We start from the raw sequence: 18,582 nt of genomic DNA, 5'->3' as shown, positions 1-18,582 counted from the left end.
GCTGGAAAGAGGAGCATTAGGAGTAGAATCACTGTCAAATCAATTTTGGTTTGTTACATCAGTTCCATACGTATTTAGCTCCAGAACTTGCAAAACGAACATCCTGCATCTTTACTAGTTAAGGATGTCTTACTACAGGCATATCGGACACTGTACAAGCGCGGAAGTTAGTGTCCGCCAACTTCCTGGGTCAGAACACTCTCATCACTACGTTTCCGAAGCATTGGAGGATCATATGCTACTGTACATGCAAACGTGCAGATGCTGGAGCTATATTGGTGTTGGTTACAATATCCTCGCTTGCAGTGCCTATTAAAAGTGTACTGATATGTGAATTATGCGAATCCGAGACCTGAATGTGCTTGCAGCGTGTCTTGGACTTACAAACGTATTCGAAACTAAGTACTCACATATACTGTCCCCCTCCATGTATTATAAGTACACTACAGGCGTTTACGAGTTGATGTAGAGCTGCATGCAAGTGCTGGACACACTACTTCACTCCAACGACAGCGCTGGACCGATTAGACGAGGCCTTCCTCCGAGCGTATCCCTCCTGCGCTTCCCAGTTACTCGGCGATTCACCAGCAATCGCCTCCCTGCTCCATCAAGTCGATCGGAAGCCCGTTGAGCAAACAGTAGGTGAACGCACGTCCCGAACTTGAAGTAGTAGTTGCAAGGACACCATTGCGATCGTAGATAAACACTCCAACCGTAGGGCGGCTGATCCTGAACCTCCATCCGCGCGTAGTTTGCGCCCATTTGCGCTGACGCTGCTATCTGCTCTTCTGTTGAGCGCTTTGCTCCCTCCGCCACGATGCGTTTGGTTGGCAGTGCCAACACGTGCGTCACACCAGCGTCACCCAGACTGGTATCGGCAGCAATGTTGCGAGCCAACAGCTTTTCGCGAGTAAGCTCCACCGCACGGCGCGTCAGGGCAGGCGCAGCGTCTGGTGTGGCACGGAAAACCCGTTGTTTTGTCGATTCATGCCTGCAGCAGTCGCTCAGCTCTTTTAGTAGTGCTCCCATTTTCAAACGTCGTCGTAGCGTGTAGTCTCGTTTCAACACCCTGTTGAACTGCTCAACAGAATTGTTGGTGGTGGCGAAACCACTGGGAGTTAAGTAGCACTGCCACAAAGTAAAGTTTCGACGAAGCCACTGCCCTTCAAAGTAGGAACAAAAATCCACCAGGTCCGGGTATCTCCTCCAAGTTTGCAAATAGTGATCCAGCATCCAGCAAAATGAAATTTGGTCGCGGGCAAAGTGCAGGTCGTAAAGCCCACACACTAACGCTGCTGCTACATGTGAGGGAAATCCTTTCAACCGCTTTTCCACGTTAGTCATAACGTGAAAAAAACACATCAGATATTGCAGCTCTGGGTCTTCGCGGAACACCATGAATATTGCATTCCGTTGTGCTTTCTCGGCGTCCCCCATCACGTAGCGAGGTGCTAGTCTTTTGCTTGTTATTCTGTAGTAGATCCTGCTTAGAGAAGCCAAGCAGGCCTCGTAGATCGGCTGCAGGCGCTGAGAGACGACGAAAACTGCCACGACGTGGAAACTGTGCACACGATCGGATATCCCGACCACGATGACAGGGTAGTCGGACGTGTTCAGCTTATACGTGGCGTCCATATGCAGGATGTAGCTCTCAGGAAGAAGCGAAAGCCGTCTCACAAGCGTCTTCGTCGTCAAACCTACCACAAAAGGCTCTTCATCCGAACCGTCGCCCATAGCAGGCCTTCCCTCCGTGTCAAGGTCCCCAAGCGAACGTGAAGGTCTCGTTCTCGTCCTCCGTGCCAGTAAACGCGCGCGCATGAATCCACTGCGTCAGGTCGTCGACGCGGTCGTGATTGTCCAGTTCGGTGCGGTTGTAGTAGTTGCAGAAGTTTTGGAATTTGTTCAGAGGAGGGATAGCAGGTGCAGGCGGATGAAACTTCTGGGCCATGGCTTGCTGGATGCGGAGTGGCCGCAGCCTTTGTTGTGAGAGTTCTCGACAGTAATTTTTCTGCTTCCTAGATAGCTTCGGGCGCTTCGGGGAGGATGCACCAGTGAGGTGGCCCCCCAGCTCATAAATGTAGGCGTCATTGGACTCAGAGCAGACAAGCACCTTGCCTCGCCAAGAGCAAGTAGTGTTGCTGCAGGTGGCCGACTCGCATTTAAGCAGCCTGTAACGCATGCTGTGGTGGTAACCACTACGACACACAGTGCAGGGCATTGTGTTGCTCTTGTCCGTGCTGTGGGTCTTGAACGTGCCGAGGATGATGTCGGCCTCGTCGACGCCGAGCTCACACCCCAGCTCCCTCCAGGGCAGCGTCCGGGGCATGCTTCGCCAAGCTCGCGAGAATGAACGGAGACTCGATCTGATTGGACGCTGGACTCCACTCTAGGGCGGCTGAATTGCGCTTGCTCTGCGCACACTCAAGCCACGAGTGCGCCTGCCTTGCACAAAATGCAGGCTGTTCTTTTACCTTTGTGGAGGTACCTGGTATTGGAGTGCCAGCGAGCATCTTAATGCAAGTTCTGGCTTCTTACTGTGTTTTTCAAAGTTTGAAAAAGCTCAGACACATTTTTGTGCGTTTCCCCAAGTTTACAGTGCTCTCGCAGTACAGTTAAGTGCTTTTCACGCGTTGTCATCTAATAGTCGTATAATACTGTAATCTACGACTCGTAGGTGGTGTAATAAGACCATATTACATCAGGCAGACAGAGGAACTGGTGGATGTATGTTTTTCCCGAAATGATTGTATTCGTTTTTATCTGCGAGGCAAATCGCGGTCCCATGCACTGTTGAGTGAGTGTACTATTAGTCTTAATTCATGTAGATTGCATTGTAAAATATCAAATACTTCAGATGTAGTATTAGCATTTATGAATAATTTGTTTAGACAATACTCTCGGTTCGAGAAATCACAACATATCACAAACAGAAGTTATCACAATCCAGCGTGTACCAAAAATGATGGTCATACTTATATCAAGAATGTATGGTTTGTGCTGGTTTGACCGTGTGATTGTACAAAGGAGGCCTGTCAAGTTGACTGGTTGAAAGTGTCGCTACTCACCACCCGACCACTATTTCCTAAACCACCCAAAATTGCTTCTCTAGCGCAATCTGGAATCAGTTGGTCGACCAAAAGCAGCAAAAATATTGCTGAAAGACATTGACCATCCTTCCGTGCCTGATTCATTTTCTTAGTGAGCGACCTTTCTTCATTGATGGTCCAGCTTTATATCAGTAGCGAGAGGAAAGAGGCAGCAATCTCGACGCCACTGTGAAAGATGCCGATACATTTGATCTTGGGTAGCCCAAACTCTATGAGATCACTATTTGGGATAGCACAGACGAGAGGATTTCCTGTATTGTGCGATACTTCGAGGTAAAGACAAGTACATTTTAAAGTTTAAACGTACCTGCCAGATTCTCTACATGTATTATAATAATACAGCTGTCGAACCCATCCTCGCTATAAATCCTACAGAAACATTTTCTCTCTTCGGCTGGTGTCACTTCGCAATTTGCCTCGCACACAGCGCAAGAACACACGCCAACGGACTGTTACGGCAATGCGTCTTTGGTGTGTTTTCATAAGCTTACTGGAAGTTGTCCCTCGTCGCAACTACGGATGTGAGAGCTACAGAAAAAGACTTAGTAGCTCATTCGGTACAACGTGATACCGGTATTCCAGACTCCTCCATCCGACTATTACGGACCCAAAACGTCGCGGACGAAAATGAAGAGAGAGCGTGTCGATACCTGGGGTTGACAAGTTCTCAAACTTAATGAACAACCAGAAAGTGTCAAAATGGCTGAAGAAAAATAATGACGTGGACGCCGTCTTCGTGAAGCTGAAACTCAACACGGCAGGTGAGGATATTTTTTCGAACCCCAAATTTCTCGTCTGGGCCAAGTACGTGAGCAAGTTCAACGGCCAGCACGACGACCAGACCATGTCGATGTTGCCAACGTTGATGAAGAAATACGATCAGGCTCGTTTGGGGAGGATGCTGGAAGAGGCCAAGCATGTTGACGCCACCAAAGACATCGCCACAAGACTGCAGAGTGAACAGATGAGATTTTGGAAGAATTCGGGGGTTACCGCAGACGATGTTTTTAAGTTTTACAAGCTCGACAAGGGGGTATCGAACTTGCTTGAAAACCCTGCCATGAATGTCTGGATCCGATATGCGAATGACTTCAACCCCGGACCAAAAACAACGCTCTTCGAAAAACTGAGCAAGAGCTATTCAGACACAACGCTGTCCCAGATACTGATCGCGGCGCAAAAGTCCAAAAAGACGGAGGTGCTGGCAGCAGACCTGCAGAGCCAGCAAATCCGCGTTTGGTTGGACAGGCTTGAACCGCCGGAGAATGTCTTCAAGTTGCTCATACTCGACAAGGGGGCAGACGGACTGCTTGCGAACCCGCAAATGCAAACGTGGATCCGATATTCAGAAAAGTACCTGAGAGAGAATCCTTACTCCGCGAAGGTGACCGTGATCGGCACTCTGACAAAGTACTACAGTGACACCGCTATGGTAACTATACTGAAGACGGCGAGAACGCACAAGGCAAGATACGCGGCCTCGGGTTTGGAGAGGGATCTCCTCGCAAAATGGGCGAGAGCGCAGAAGTCAACCGACGACAATTTGAAGACTCTGAAGCCGTCGACTGCGGCGGAAAGGACGCGTGTGGAAACCTTGTATCACACGCTCCTCCTAGATGCTGCAAAGCCGGTGCTGTGTGCGGCTATTATACATGTACATGTACTTCGTATTTGTTAGTAGTATCGGCAGCTTCGTAACTGCAAATACATCCATAGTTTGTGGGCCAGGAAACTCAAAGGGAAAACCTCAGTAACAGTGTAGCTGTACAGTAGAGTCTTCTGTAGTCATTCACATCCCAGCCAAGCCTCATATTCAGGGTTGCACGGACCCCCAACACCTCGAGCGATTTGATATCGCCTCATCTTGATGGGAAATGGATTTGTGTCGCACGCGATACCCATGAATCTCGCATTGTAGCACATCGATTCGACCCCGCTGGCATCGACGCATTGTCGGTATAGAGTGCCATTACACGGATCCATGGTGGCTGATGTTGGTGGACCTTCTAGAGAACCAGGATACAGTAAACCATTGCAGACATTGTCTGGATACTTTTGAATAAGTGCCAGAGTGCCAGGAGTAGCCTTGTCACGGTTTGACGTTAAACACGAGGCCGCTGGTGTGCCCCAAAGAGGGTGGATTTGACACATTGGGTGCTGGAGATCGCACTCACCCAAGAAGCCATTACAGCACCAGGTGCCTCGATCGGTTAGAATCAGAGACTTGAGGTTCTCCTGGATCGGAGCGAAATCCGGAAGACTATCGAGACCAGGTACACACGTGACAAGTAACCGTTCAAGGCGGTAAAGATGGTTGAAAGCTGGAAGCTGGTCTAACAGCAGGAACACTGCCAGTGTGAGTGACTTGAGATTTGTGAGTCCTTGAAAAGACGGGAGCCGCCTCATCGGGACAAAACCCGCGAAGTGAATGAATGTCAACGACGACATGTCGTGGAAAATATCGTCCGGTACAACCACAAAAGGGCTCGTGAATTTACTCTCAAGGTGTCTGTCCGCAACGTAATAAAGCGAGTTAGACAAGTCGAACAATTACGTTAGCTGTGAATATTATTACGCACAAAAATTCCAGTTCCGCGAACTCCTTGAACCAGTTGGGTAATGTCTGTGTGTGCGTGTACTCCAGAGTCCTGAAATATAAGAAAAACAAAAGTTTGTTAGATCCCAGACAAATGTAGTGGTAGGGTAAAACACGTACAGATGCCTCAACTCAGTGCAGTGTCGAAGTTCATTGGGCAGAACTGGGAGATAACGGTTCGTTATCTGCACCGTCTGAAGGTCGCCTCTTGTTGCGAGCTGAGCCAGTTTATCCGTCACATTTTCGGGCTGTTCCCACTCGGCGTACGATTTTGGTGCGATGTCACGGTCGATCATCATCAAGCAAGGACACTGCGTCAAGGATTCGCTCTCCAGAATTGTCCACCGCCGAGCGTGCACAGCACATTCGGGATGTGGGTCACACGCGATATTCGACGTACGGACGCTCTCTTCTACAAATATGACCAGTAGAAGAGCATACACCACGAACAAAACAGCAGCAGATCGATGTCTTCTTGGATACACGCGCGCGCGTTGCTTCCACGGGCTCTGGATGAGGTTCACCAGATGCCGAAGACGTAGGAATAGCGTGGCGTGGACACCCATCCGAGCAAAGAAGTCGAGCGTAGACGAGATACGCAGCGACTTTAAGCTCTTGTAAATGACTGCAGTCTGTGCGGGGTCAGCTACAACGCTCGCTTGCTGTTCGAACCATCCAGGCGGGAAGACTTCGTGGTTGATATCGAGCTTATCCCGAGGAAAGTTAAACGTCGACAAGCAGTATACCAGCACCAGCATGGGGCAACCAGCGACGATCAGAAGATCGAATCTGGAATTACAGATCCAAGAAAGAGTTAGATTTCATCAGTCGTAAAAACAGAGGCGACTGAACTGTGATTCGTACAATAGATCGACTAGCGTCTCGATCAGCCCAATCCTCTGAAAAGGTAAAAACATGGTCGTAGCACACGCCAGCGCGTTCGAAGCGATGATAAAAGTGAAGATAGCGACGATCGGCGTAGGGGAACCAGCTTCTAGAATCTGGACCAGCAAAACGGTCTCGAAGGCTAACTCGCCAATTTTCATTCCAAGCTTCTATCCCATCAAAAACAGCACAACCGTTTAGTTTAAACTGTATGGTACAGGATAAGACAAAAAAACTCACAGCAAGTTGACGGGAAACACTGTCTGTCTGCGCGAGGGATAGGAGCAACTGAGCTGATGAAGTCACTCTGCGTGCGAATTGGTTCGCCGTACTTAGTCTATCCAAAGCAGTTTTATTGGCATCGATCTTTGGAGAAGAACGCAGAGATTCAGGTGCTTGACTCACTCGTCGTTTTGGACGAGCAATCAGTTTTACGAGAATGGCTGCATATCCAATCCCAGCAACAGACAACCCGATCACAGAGAGCCACAGTAGATACGGGGATGGATCTACAAACAGCCAGAAGACACCATTATCGAAGTTCTCGGTGTTCATGACGCGATTCACAGTGTAGTTTGGCGCCATATTTAACATGACAAGCCAAACAGTCCATATCAAGCAAATCACCACCACTGCAGCGAAAACAAGTTGCAGGTATACCGATTTAGTTTGCGGTATTGGGAGAAGAGCAGCAGATATGCTCGAGCTGAAGCGTCTCATAGCCGAAGATCGTCTATTATCTACGCTCGCTCTGCATATGGATCCCTCCCCCGGCTGTATTTTCGTCAACAGCGTCGGCAGCCCTGGTGCAGCCGCTGGTTTTACAAGCATCGGTCCTCGGGTGTTTGCGGTTGGCGCACCACGGGTTAAATTGTACAGGATATCATCCGTAGGCGACGCCACTTGCGTGGACTCAACGTCGCGGTCCTCCCCCCATCCAACCTTTCGTGGCGGACTCTCAGGCCCTTTCATGGAGAAGCACGCTGCTGTCGACGGGGTCGAGTGATGGAGATGTCCAAATAATTGCGGCAGGTTCACGCTTAGAATAGCCCACATTTTTTTTGCTACCTTGCTAAATTTGGAGCCCTCTACGCTTAGTGTTTAGCACCATATATCCGGCGTGCTTTGGTGTCTACATGCATACATGTACATGTATAAGGCTTCTCTAGAAAATAACTAACTAAAATAGAAGCACCATCAGTGTTAAGCTCCATACAAAAGTCTAAGCTACTGACGCATTGGCCAAGGTCTTACCGCTGAAGTGTAACAAAGGTGCCATAGCTATCAAACAGCCTTTGCGACTCAAGTCCCGGCTAGATGCGTAATGGTTGTAAAACCGGGTGAGCTGGAGAGAATGGATAGAAACTACAGTAGACAAGGTATTAAAAAAGGCAGCTCTTCTTGCAAGATTATTCTACACAAAATGGCACGACCTCATTGGCTCAAATTGCAGAAAGAACCTTCGCCTTCCCATTACGCGGGTAATTGGAAGGTAGTTGTAGAATGGTTTTGATTGGTTGCTTGCAACATCTACGTCCGACTAAGATTGTGGGACTTCCCCTAATAACCCTTTAACTGCATTTTAATGATGCAGGCTGCTTGAATTTAAGTGTCAATGTGGTCGTGTTAAAGCGAAAAAACCTCTCACGATATTAATAGTTTCGCAAAATTACACAGGAAGTGAGCTACTGCAAAAAATGGAACCCCAACGGCGAATTGAAAGGGAACAAAAAGTAGCTATTAAGTAACCACACGAATTTCGTGTGGTTACTTAATAGCTACTTTTTGTGACGAAATTGATCATGCACTACGAAAGAGACAAAGTGAATAAACGGCTTAGCAACACTACAAATTTCACCACACTGAAACTCTCATCTCCAATCCCGAAGACGGCAGGCCGATGCCCAGCACAGTCACGAAGAGGACATCCGCCTCTGCAGAGCCTACACCAACATTTCCGAGGATGGCTGCATCAGCACCGACCAGGACGCGACACATTTTTGGGACCAAGTTCATCAGACGTACAGTCAGCTAGGAGAAGACAGCGCAACTACAAGAAAAACAGGGGCTCTGCAAAGCCGATGGGCCGGGCTTATTAGACCTGACGTTGCCCTTTATGCCTCCCGCGTGGTACATGTCATAGTCTCATGTATGTGCACTAATGATTTACACGTACTGCATCTACAGGCTCAAGCTGAAGAGCACAGTGGCTGGACATACAAAGAAAATTCGGACGAAGCTGCCAATCGCTTTACAGCAAAGTGAGAGCAGTTAAATGCTAATGCAGTACGTGAACACGAGGAAGCTGTGAAGTCTAGTCGTGCCAAAAGCAAGCGAAAGCCGCGCCTTCGGGCTGACGCTTTTCGTCTGCACCATTGTTACGGTTTTTATTAAAGAAAGCGCGCGGTTCATGCGCGACATTCCCACGCCTCCATGAACGAGCTCGTCTTGAAAAAGAAGCAGAGGTGTACGATCAACGAGCTGGATGTGCACTTTGTTTTATAATTTTAGTTTTTGTCACTATTTTTTCTTTTTCTTTTATTACTTGTAGATGTGAATATATCTAGTGACACTGCGGAGTTTGACTCAGTCGCTGGCGATGACCCTGCTCTTCCTGCTGATGTCTTTCAGCCTCCTGTTGGTAGTCAGTCTCTTGCACGTCCTGCGTCCGCAGGAAAAAAGAAAGCGAAGCAGCTTTACTTAGAAGAACAAGTCGACAAAGCTATAATGCACTCGGAGCGCGTATTGGCCGCAGCAACTATGGCACAAGTGGAAATCCTAAATGAGTAGCTCCAGATAGCTAAAAGAAAGGTGGAACTGATGGGAAATCAGCAAAGTTCGTTAGATAAAAAAGCTGAAATGTCAATGATGACGACGGAAGGGCTCTCAGAGTTTGGCAAAGAGTATCTTTTTTCTGAAGCAAAAACAAGTATTCGAGCGGATGAAGAAACAAACGCTGACGGAAGAATGAAACAAGGTGAATATATTTCTCTTTTTAATAATTAGATGCAATGGGCTCTACCAACTCATTTTTTAGTTTAAAGTATGAGACTGAATTCATCACACACCTGTCCTTCTCAATTTACGAAGAAGGTGACGCGTCTGATGCGTGAATAGGAAGATGTTGAAATTTGTGACGTCGATATCCAGATCAGGAAGCTGTGTACGAGCTCACAGAATGGGAAGTGTTCTGGCCACTAGCTAGGTCATCATTATTGATCATGTTGTGGAGTAAAACGCAGCACTGCAAGATGTTCTTCAGTTTTTTTGAGAGACCAGCACCGTGCAGGCCTAGCCACAGCTGCAAACCGAGATTGTAAGACTCCAAATGCACGTTCCACATCCTTACGAAGTGCTTCCTGGCACGATGCAAATTTCTGCTGCTTCTCGCCTGCAAGTGCCGATATGGCTTTACAAAGTACTTCCAATCTGGATAGATACCGTCCGCTAAATAGTCAAAAAAAAAAGTAGTAGGTAGAGCCACATATCTCGTACGAAAATTGAGGTACACTATCATCTAAGTACTCGGCAATTAATGGCGATGCATCTAGCACATTGATGTCGTTATTGCTACCTGGCATACCAATAAAGCATATCAAATATGAAAATAAGCAGTAGCGATGGCTTCCAAAATGACAGTTGCCTATTTAGAGGCGCCTTGAAAAGCTCCACACCAGGTGCTAGGGCGGTTTTCCCATTACCACTTCATACAGTCTATGGATCTCAACATGCCAGGGAACCCACGCACCGCATTAATCTCCAAAATTATTTTTATGTCTTCTTTTGATGGAAGACGTAGATGGTGAGGCCCATAAAGGTATATAACAGCTTCAGTAAACTTATCCAATGCTTCTAAAACTGTAGATTCACTCATCCAAAACGTTTCATCCAATGAATCGGCCGAACAACCACAAACTAGCATTCTTAAAGCTGCTGTGACTTTAATAGCAGGATGTACACCATTTTTCCAGTACAGTCCTGTTTTCGCGTAAAACAAGGGTCGTAGCTTCCGTAGCATCTAGAATAGATAGAAACAAGGTCTTTATACGAAAACGTCGTCTAAACTGCTCGTCAGTGTACATGGGTCTCTCTCCAAGACACATTTTGAAGAAACGGCTGTAGGCAGCTAAGGGATCTCGTACTACGTTGGGACTTCTGCCACACGCGAACCACCGCGTTTCTTCTTACGTGAGCGTCGTTGTCGTCGAATATAAGCCTGAGAGATTGAAAGATTCAGTGCGTGAGCGCTCGATAAGTTCATAGTTTCCAAAGGCTTCGTTTCTAAAGACGCTGAAAATAGAAAATGCGCAATACAACCGTTGGGAACTGGCAAATGAATTGCGCAAAAACTGGATTTTCTATGATGCACTCGGGGGCGCAATTCCCGATCCACTCTTGATAATCACTTTTGCAAAAACAGTACCGGTGGAGGTGCTCTAAGCTTAGTTACGAAAACGCAAGCTGTGTTATGAGGAGAAACGAGCCGTGACTCACGACCCATCAAGAAACAGCATCCTGATTATTCCCATTGCGTCCCACTGGAGGAATGTTTATCGGGACCACAGCCGATAAGAAATACATTTATCGCCATAGACCACAAACGCAGCGATTGGTAGATGCATGTACTAGTTTGGCGCTTTGTGATGCGCTATTCGTCGTCCTCAGTTCTTGGCTACACACAGCTCTATATAGACGCGCGCTAATAATTCATTTAGGTCACTTCGAAACTCACATCTACACAAGTATGATCAAGCTCGACTTAATGTGTCCTCATGACCTAGATCAGCTTATCGAACACGCTTTTTTGTTGACCTGTCTGCAGCGGGCGCTATTGTTAGAGATTTCATGCTGTACGTAAATATGAGCGTATGATGCGTATGAAAATATGAAGACGTGAGCGTGCACTTCACACTGTTGCGGCTGGTTTGTTAGCTTAATGAAGAATAGGACAACAAAAGTAGTGACCGACTCGGCCAAGGTGACACGAGTGACGAAACTCGCACATGTACTCTCCGGTGCTTGGTACATATCGAGGCTGCATTTGGTGCATTCACAATTCTGCGCTAGTTAACACGGCCGCCAAATTCAGGAGCTCACCGGATTTACTGCTGCGATTCTTGATGGCCATAGCACGGCGATGATCAGGTTGGTGAACAATGTGGATAATGCTGACGGTATCAATCTCCAAACCAGCAGTCTTCTAGGCTAAAGCACATCCGGCGTGATCCCTGAAATCGAATATGGTTTGCTACCCGACTTTATAAAAGCTTTTGCCATAAAAAACCTGGTTCGCGCGTGTGCTTACAACTGGACTCGAAGTGCAGATTTTACCGCTCGTTTCAGTAAATTGGGTGCACCGTGCGTCTTCAGGACGAGATCTTGCAGTTGTGGAAAGTGGACGGAGCTTACATGAAGCACCATCGATATAATGAAGTGTGCTTAACGCTGGTTGGCAAAGACGGAGACAAGCGGAATATCCCCTCCGTGGTCGCGTATGCTCACAAAGAGACGATAGACAATTTTGCCTGGTTCGTTTCTAATTGTATAGCTGCCGGTATTCACTTTAGCGACCGTGCCACGTTCACGGATAGAGGCAAGCAACTGGGAGCTCAATTGTTTTTGGCACAATGGGGATTCAAGCTATATCTAAAGTTTTGCTCTGTTCATTCACGCTTCAAAACCATGGATAAATTCAAATCATTGAGCTTTAGTGAAGCACATGTTAGCGAAGACGTATTTCAATTGCAGTCGTCTCACCCAAGCACGTCTTTTAGCGGTTCAATCGCTAGTATCAAAGCTCGGTATCCAGACTCGATAACTAAGGTGGGACGGTGGAGAAATTTGTATGGAGCTACTTGCATGACCTACATCCAACGAGTTAGACTATTGTTGAGAGCACGCAATTGTCTGGAGATGAACAGACTTGCTCCATACAGCATTGAATGGAGTTGAAGCATATGTCGAAGCCTTGCCGTTACTTGGGGTGCGAAGTAGCAGCGGGTTGAGGGTGGGATTAATGGCTTGCTGGAGGAGATGCCAGAAACCAACGTATGTACGAGGCATTAAGCAGTGAGCTATCACCGTGTGTACTAAGCCGTTGGCTTGATTAGCAAGTTGGAGGCGGACGGCTTCAAGTTGACTCCCCTCGCCCAAACGACGTTCGTGCAACAGGAGCAGAACAGCGTAGGAAATCCGATTGTACTGCCTGCAACAACCACGGACTTCCTGGTCTTTGATGCATTTGGTGCATCGACAAGGACTGGACGCGAAACGTCACCAAGTGAGCATGGCATCTGGAACCTGCTCAGCGTGCGTTGCAACGGAGCAATTTTGGATTCCTTGTCGCCACATCCTGGCTGTTATTTATCGACTCTCGTCGAGAGCAAGTATGTACCGTTTCTCCATAGGCCCCGACACTATTTCCATGGCGCGTACATTTGCATACTGCGATATCTACTGGAATACGAAGAGGTTGGTGTCCCGATCATGCCTGGAAAGTCTCTTGTTGGAGATTGTCCGCTCGCAATCTGCGGAATAAGCAGTGGATACGCAAAGGCAGCTCTTAGTCAGATATCCGCATTGCATTTGTTTCTCTATAGCACTAACCGCGCATCATTAAAAGTTCAAATATATTGTTCAAACCTCACTGCTCTCAATAACTGCAGTAGAAGTTGTCAACGTGATATCTTCGACAATCTTAAGGAACGTTTAGCAACACGGAGTAGTGGGAGAGGTTGACAACCAGTGTATCAACGATTTTTTTCTGATATAACTCGATTTGTTACGTCGACGCGTTCAGTACACGCTCAAAAGAAATACAAGCGCCTGCGTTAAAGTGCGAAATGACTTCGAATAGGACGTGGTTTTACCGACTCTTGTGTCTACCATCAGCAGCTTCATACTTCATATTCAAGTGCCGACCACACAGCGCACCTTCCTCGGTTTATACAGCTCTGGGCTTTGTTACCACACCGCGCAATGTGATTTCCCTCAATGTTAGTGGTGGTGAATGAGCGGCACTTGGAGAATCATAGACTAATATTGCACAGCTTCACAGTGCACCCGTCTCAGGCTAAAGCACTAGAATTGGTCTTTGGCGATAAACGTCTTTCTTAATGTGGTCCTCGCCGATAAATATCCCCACTGGGGTGTCATGTTCAATCTCTAAATTTAGCTCTAAATATAAAGTGTGCACAGGTACAAAATGTCAATGATTTCTATGTTGAAGGGAAGGTGGTGGACACAAGTTTCCTATCCTTACAAGATCCAAGATTGAATTTGTCTAGTTGCGTGAGGTTAAGGTCCATCGCTGGTATTATTCCGCAACTTTACTGTGAGACGGGCGATAATACTGCAGCTTAAAACTTATTCAATATGATGATAGAAAAACAGTCAAATGGTCCGAATCAAAGGTTTATATACCGGTGCCGCGATACGTATTGACATGAAAACGCAATTTCAATGGAAGTCAGCTTCTGAATAGAGGTGTATCGTTTTATAGATTTCCAGATTTGAATACATTTTGTTCGAACCCCACTAAATTTTAGGAATGTGCACCACAGCAATCGCCTAAACATGATCTGCTTGTTGTACCGATAACGGCGGTGAAATCCGCCCGGTGTCTGAATACTATCCTTCATATAAAATAAAAGTATTACGCGCGACAGGAATACCCGCCCATAAATTTGATTGGTTGAATAGTGGTAGTTTCAGCTCTAAGTCGGAACACAAGCCTAAAAAACGATTCCAAAGGGTACAAAAACGATTCAAGAATCTACAGATCCTGATTTAAAAATACATTAACGCTAGAATACGGAATACGGATTGGTTAAAATTGTTCTCTTTAGTGGGAAACCATGTTTGGGCCCGGGCGTGTTTCAAACGTATGGCGGATTCCACCGTCGCTGTCTGTACTTCGAAGTACTTGATCAAAAGTTATGACATGGTAGGGAACAACTTTAATGCGCATGCGGTATTAGGGATGTGGTGTTGGAAATCCCACGTGAACTCTAGCTACAGATGTAGTTAGGATGTTCCCACAACAATACGTCTACTAGGATAGTAAACGATCGTTCGGGCGGACCTGAAGACCCCAGTTCTGCCCTTGCACCGGGACAAACTGGACCTTGTAAACTACTTATATAGGCCAACCAGTAAAAAAAAAACACGCTACTAGCACGAGCAAAGCTAGCAGGTGTTTTGAATCCTCGTGGTCCCAACAGCGGAAGGGTACCAGGCACGGGTAAGCCTTTTACGAGATCACCGAGTGTTCAACACTCGGCCAGAAGAAATAAAAGGGAGGCAATTTAAGCACTCCCAGTCGTGCAAATAGGCAACAATAAGCCGTCACGTAAAACCTCCCGATAATAATCGGCCAATACACAAAGTCTCTTGGCCTTGCCGGATGAACCCTCGCTACAGAGCTTCGAGTTCACCGACAGGCATAACACACTCAAACAAGCTTGACCTGACGCTTACCTTGAAGCCGGACGTCGCTCTGTGTGCTTGAGTGGAAATTCTGTTCTGTATTTAAGCTTACCCTTTCGGGTCTATTCCTAATAAGAAGTCCTAATCAAGTATACAAATATCAAGTGAACAATGATCCGTTATGGATCTTCTTGCATGCCAAGCGTCGTCTGCACCGTCGCATGAGCATCTTTAACGGTCCGCGCCCTGTCCCAGACGGTGAAAGTGCCTTCCAAGGGTCGCTGAGGCTTCTGCGAACTCATCCCAACCGCCACTGAGAGTTCGTACCGTAGATGGTCCGCTGAATGCGAATCCGGCCAGTCCATTATTAATAATAAGGACAGCCTGGATTCAGTGACATATGCCCGTATCCAATACTCGTTGAACGTTCGGAGGTGACGCCGTCGAGTCCCTTGCACCTTGGCGTCTCCGTACATCACCTGACTGAGGGTTCGTCGCTTGAACAACTTGGGCGGTGTCACGTCTTTGTCGACGGGTGATAATCCGCAACTACGGAGAAATCACTACACCACAGGGACGTTGTCAAACGTGCTTCCTCTAGCGATGAAGGGCAAAAACAGCGGCATGTACAGTACATGTATAATATAGAGAGGCCATATCGCCTTCGGCGGCGACATAGGAATTGGTCATCATTAATAATACAGTGTAGATGGAATTTACGTATGCGTCACAACGACAAATATATGTAGTGGACGCCGCCCAAACTGGCATAAGGCCCGATATGTCAGGTTTCGATTGTTGATAGACCTAGCATACCCCGCCGAGGAAATTTACAAGAAGGGAGTCTACCAGTTCGGTAACATACTGTAAGATAAAAAAGTATTGTATATCGTACTCTAAATAACATAGTACATGGCAGGTTAGCTGTACGCTTATTTCAGAGCAGTGTTGCTTTCAAAACCTTTACTATTAACTGGCAATCGAGGTAAAAAGGGCGAAAAAAAGCGTCCAAAAGGGGAAAACTGGAAAGGCAAGTATATGTGGAAACGGTACTTGCGCTCACTAACAAGTTACATCAGCTAGATTCCTACCTTAAACTTGATTATATGGCGCTGTCACGACAGTGGTGACATCTACTCGATACGATCACTGCAATAGGACGCCTCGACTGATCGAACGTTAGGCTTTGTGAACACGGTTTCCTAAATATTGACAAATATCTGTTTTGGTAGCCCGTCACCCTGTCACTTCTGCGCAAGATGATGCTTATCATTTGGATTTCGTATTGGGAGGACCAAGGCGGTACAGCCTTGCGCTGATCGTCTCTTTGTAGTATGTCTAAATCACCTAGAATCTCTACAAATGCGCTACTTCGAAGTGTGAAACTGCTAACAACGTGATGCGCACCACCGCATGTGCTCATGTTTATGCAAATGCTAGTAATCTAACACTCGTTCTCTTAATAAATTCGATCCGTTCTCGTACCTAAATACCGAATACACGCATCTATTTCCGCAGTTTGTTTTGCTGCGTTTTTCTCTCTTCTTACAGATTGTGCCTTGCAGTTATTTTGCTTCGCCGTTTAAGCCCAGATATCGTACAGGAGTGACGACATAAACAGCACCTAGAAAATGATAGGTATAAATAAATCTGAGTCACAACCTACATTCTGCCACCACAGAAATTTTCTAAATCGGACCTCATTGACGCCCCACAGTCACAGCCACAAAAAACAACGTCGGCAGGTCAAGCTACCGCACCGGCCACGCCAAGACAGAGCAATCTTTGTCATTGGTAAGCTGCTTCTGCGTCTTCACCCTATCTCCTATATTATCTACTTATTCGTGCACGGCGAGTACAGCACATCACACGGGAGAGAACGCTGGCGGCTTGCCTGGTGTTCAGCTTTGAAGATGGCCGGACCAGCCGGGGGTGTTCAACGGTGTTTGTGCATCAGTCAGCCGATTATATTATTAACGATCTAATGTCTTTGTGTTGCGAAACTTGCGGTTTGGTGTAGTAAATGCTGCGCGAATTGATATCGATAAGATGCTAGGGCCAAGTGTGTGGCGCTGATGGCGTGCGACACAATTAACTATCAACAGCAGTGGGGGTTGCAGTAGGCATGGGCATGCTGCCGAACAATCTCATTCAACCAAGCAGTGGATTTACAGTAAGCTCTCTCCCAAATTGTTCTCTATGCCGCAATGTATTGACTATATAGACTTGTACTCATAGTTTATGTGATGTCCAATATGTTGTTATAGGCAAACTACAGCTCTCGTAATACACTGCATCACTTTAAAAAGAACCACTCATTGTTTTCCTGTGTGTTCTTCAGTGCTGCCTTTGCAAATTACTTTTGCCATCATGGAGCCAAGCTGCAACCAAGCCATCGCTGCCATCCAAGCAGAAGGCGGGCAGCCCAGAGTACTGACTGCGAATTTGACTGTTCTTATTCATGCGCCACACGGCAATGCTCGTGGTGGCTAGAAACAAGACACCATGTTCGACGTAGCCGAAGGCTATGATGTGTTCTGGGCGAAACGCATTACGAAAATTAACACACTGGCATCAAGTGCTGAAGTTCTGAAACGCAAGAAGCGACTCATACTATGCGAGGACAATGCTATCTACCTGAAGAGGTCTAGCAATGAGAATCAGGACAAATACACGCGCCTGTCGGCGGCCAATTTCGTCGAGTCAATGCACCGTAGGAGGCGGCTTTTGAAGGGCACCGGAAAGTGAGCTCAAATTATTAGTATTCTTGTACGTGGCCAATGAGACGCCAGCTGATACGTCTGCCGACTTCCACCATGCAACGGAGAAGCGTGTCCAGCAAGCCCGCTTGCAGTTAGCTCACGAAGCTGCTAGTGCAGTTTCATTCAGCCCTAGTACAGCACAACATCTCGACATGCATGGCGACCATCTTTTGAGGTTTCGTCCGGAAAGACTAATTGTTCGGCGTTTGAATTCACAGGCATGAGCCTTTCTTTATATATCCGAATTTCTGCTTGAACTGCCTCGCGCACAGTCTTGGAGAGAACCTTGCGGCTCAGGCTCAAGTCGAAATTGAGAGCACGACAAATTATCGACGTAGATACCGTTTTCAGAAGAGTGTGGTGAAGCACCCGTTGGTAAAGTTGGGAAGTGGATTGATGAGGTACGACTCCCGATCGGGTGTTGGAATGCCACCAGTGACGAAGGCGCATCAATGAGTGTATACGCAATCCACGATATCGGATCGGTAAGGTACAGTCATTTAGATACACGATCTATTTAGTAGATCGACTGATTTGTACCCCGTGCCGGGTAAGTACGATATTACCTTCAAGGGCCAGTTTGGTGATCATACGATATGCAAGGTAGTGGACCGCAAAAGTCTCTAATTATTAACAGAGTGGAATTTGCCTCACAAGCAACAAGTGTCTTCGGGCTTAGACTTCGAGACTGTAGCGGGAGGTATATTGGTCCATACAGAAATTAAGCTAAGTCTACCAGGTACACGTGTCAGTCGCCGGAGTTTGCAGCTTGGCCGGTCGATCGTCTTCACTCTCGTCCTCATCG

At 47.0% G+C, this 18,582-nt stretch overlaps 2 protein-coding genes across 2 annotated transcripts; one reads left to right on the top strand and one right to left on the bottom strand.

Moving 5' to 3' along the window:
* Positions 1–4,920: 4,920 nt before the first annotated feature.
* On the bottom strand, positions 4,921–6,461 carry PITG_11818 (uncharacterized protein; the record flags this gene model as incomplete). Its single annotated transcript, XM_002901264.1, has 4 exons — positions 4,921–4,945; positions 4,999–5,616; positions 5,687–5,755; positions 5,818–6,461. The coding sequence occupies 4 exons, from the start codon at positions 6,459–6,461 to the stop codon at positions 4,921–4,923; spliced, it is 1,356 nt and encodes a 451-aa protein (XP_002901310.1).
* Positions 6,462–16,274: 9,813 nt separating this feature from the next.
* Positions 16,275–18,233, top strand: PITG_11817 (uncharacterized protein; the record flags this gene model as incomplete). Its single annotated transcript, XM_002901263.1, has 4 exons — positions 16,275–16,317; positions 16,733–16,809; positions 17,509–17,759; positions 17,996–18,233. The coding sequence occupies 4 exons, from the start codon at positions 16,275–16,277 to the stop codon at positions 18,231–18,233; spliced, it is 609 nt and encodes a 202-aa protein (XP_002901309.1).
* Between the last annotated feature and the right edge of the window lie 349 nt (positions 18,234–18,582).

The sequence above is a fragment of the Phytophthora infestans genome, genomic scaffold (assembly GCF_000142945.1).
Source record: "Phytophthora infestans T30-4 supercont1.21 genomic scaffold, whole genome shotgun sequence".
Taxonomy (NCBI): domain Eukaryota; phylum Oomycota; class Peronosporomycetes; order Peronosporales; family Peronosporaceae; genus Phytophthora; species Phytophthora infestans.
Note: the sequence above shows the minus strand (reverse complement) of the source record. Positions and strands in the feature narration are given on the sequence as shown.